General features: G+C 31.1%; 1 protein-coding gene across 1 annotated transcript in view; it reads right to left on the minus strand.

The window, feature by feature from the left end:
* Nucleotides 1-1,507: 1,507 nt before the first annotated feature.
* LOC122265485 (putative N-acetylated-alpha-linked acidic dipeptidase) overlaps nucleotides 1,508-2,355 on the minus strand; it is a 15,946-nt gene continuing 15,098 nt past the window's right edge. The window contains exons 14-15 of the mRNA XM_086554788.1: nucleotides 1,866-1,958; nucleotides 1,508-1,775 (exon numbers count right to left, since the gene is read on the minus strand). Coding sequence (XP_086410914.1) covers nucleotides 1,577-1,775; nucleotides 1,866-1,958 — 292 coding nt within the window. The 3' untranslated portion in view covers nucleotides 1,508-1,576. The remainder of the gene's footprint in view (nucleotides 1,776-1,865; nucleotides 1,959-2,355) is intronic.

A 2,355-nucleotide genomic window follows, 5' to 3' on the forward strand; every position in this document is an offset into this window, starting at 1 on the left:
TCCTCTTTTCATGCTTTTAGTGCCCTATTTACTTTTGCCGTAATGTTTGGAACAATTGTGTTTGTCTCCGTACGTGGTTGATTATTTTTTGTAAGTCACAATCGAAGTGTTCTATTACTTTGATAATTTCATTTTTATTGTATGTCACCTCTCCATTGGGTTTATGTGCATAAACTTGGTTTTTCCCTATTCCGAGCCTCCTCTTTGTTGCCTTAAGGCTGGCGCCGGAAAGCAGACCTTCATTTTTTTCCTTATGTTAAATTTGCACACATCTTTCTTCTTGTTTATCGTCTTAGTCAGCTTTACTGATTCTATTTTATCCCTGATTGATGTTACTTTTATATTCCTACGCTGTTTCATGAGCTTTTTTGTTTCTACCGGAAGCTTAGTGAACCTTTCTCTTACGTCTTTACTGCCTGTTTAATGAGCAACTTCCTGAATTGGTCCTTTGTTTGGTCTATGTCAAGATCTTCGAGAGCTGAGTTTGTTTCGGATGTCGCCATATTCTTTATGTTAATTAGATTAACAAGAGGTTTCTGTAAGAGCTCATTTCGTTCCCTTTTTAGCTGTAATTTAACTCGACTTCTGACCAGTCTATGGTCGCTACCGACATTTACTTTATTGATAATGCTTACCTCTTGTACAATGTTGCTCTGCTCTTCGCCTAGTCTTATAACTTCAGAAAGTCTTACAATATCCCATTTAATAAATGAAAGTTCCTCAAGCAGTGTCAAAAGATCGTATTTTGTTCTCAGTGTCCTTACATTGTATGTGCACGCACACACACATCTTATTTTCTTGAAGTTCCCCCTATCAATTTTCTATCATATATAATATTAAATAATATTAATATAGGGGTAACTATTTTTTTATTGTGATCTTCATATTATTATTGATGCGATATACTTCTAATAAAACCATTTGATATAATTTTTCTTATCAGAGTCATATTAGTTACTGAAAAAGCCAATGATTATATATATATGTATGTATATATATATATATACATATATACATATACACACACATAATATATACATATATATATATATATAAACTTATATTATGCATATGTAAACATTACCAACTCGCCAACTCCAATGGATACGTACAAGACCTTAATTCCTGAACAGTATCTATCCCCAACAACTATCACGAAAAAGGACAATTCCTAAACAACCGCATATCCTTTACTCCAGTAATGATCAAGTTTAAACTGACATGAATTAAAAGAATGGGAGTATTTTTTCCTTGCCAAATGTTCTTACATAGTGTGGGAGAGCATGTAAACACTGTGTGTACATTTATTGATGATTATACATACATACATACATACATACATACATACATACATACATATATATATATGTATGTATATGTATAATATATATATATATACATATATATACATACATATATATATATATACATATATATATGTATACATATGTATATATATATATATATATATATACCGATATATATATATATATATTTATATATACGTATATATATACATATATATGTATACATATATATATATACACACACATATATATCATCTTATTCTATATTCTCAAAAAGTCTGAAAATCTTTCATGGCAAGGACCGCAGAGTTGATAACATATTGGAGAATAGAAATGTGTTGCTTGACAGTCTCCCATTCCTGAATGCATTCTCCTTGACACTGGGTTGCTTCCCATATAGCATCACGGACCGCTGGAGCCGTCCATCCGTCGTATTGGTTGAAGTTATTTGTACCAAAGACCATATTCCTGCGAAGAAAGATAGAAAGATAGATGCATATAAAAGTCAGTTTACGGGTTGGATGTGTTTCTGAACAGCAATAATCGATTTAGCCATACTTCATGTGGGGCCTGAGAGGACTGCCTTCAGCGTCGATGTAGCACTTCTCTAACATCAGCAATTGGTCGTTCAACTGACGAGCCAAAAGGGGTCTGAAATTAAAAAAATAAAGGTATCATAGATAATAATGGACATACTAAGATAAATATATTCAAGATAGAGAGGACATATATATATATGCGTGTGTATATATATGTATATATATATATATATATATATATATATATATATATACATATACATATATATACATATACATAAATATTCACACACATAAACTGTGTATGTATGTTCACATGTATATATATATATATACATATATGTATATATATGTGTGTGTATGTGTGTGTGTATGTGTATGTATGTGTGTTTGCAAAAAAACATATTTTGCATAAATGTGCAAATTAGGTCCACGGAACCCATGCATATGAATGTTTGTGTAACAAGGCTAATAAAAACATTTTAACGATCCCTAAAACAACTCTACAT

Source organism: Penaeus japonicus, unplaced genomic scaffold (genome assembly GCF_977035675.1).
Source record: "Penaeus japonicus unplaced genomic scaffold, GWHDUDI00000001_assembly GWHDUDI00000030, whole genome shotgun sequence".
Taxonomy (NCBI): Eukaryota; Metazoa; Arthropoda; class Malacostraca; order Decapoda; family Penaeidae; genus Penaeus; species Penaeus japonicus.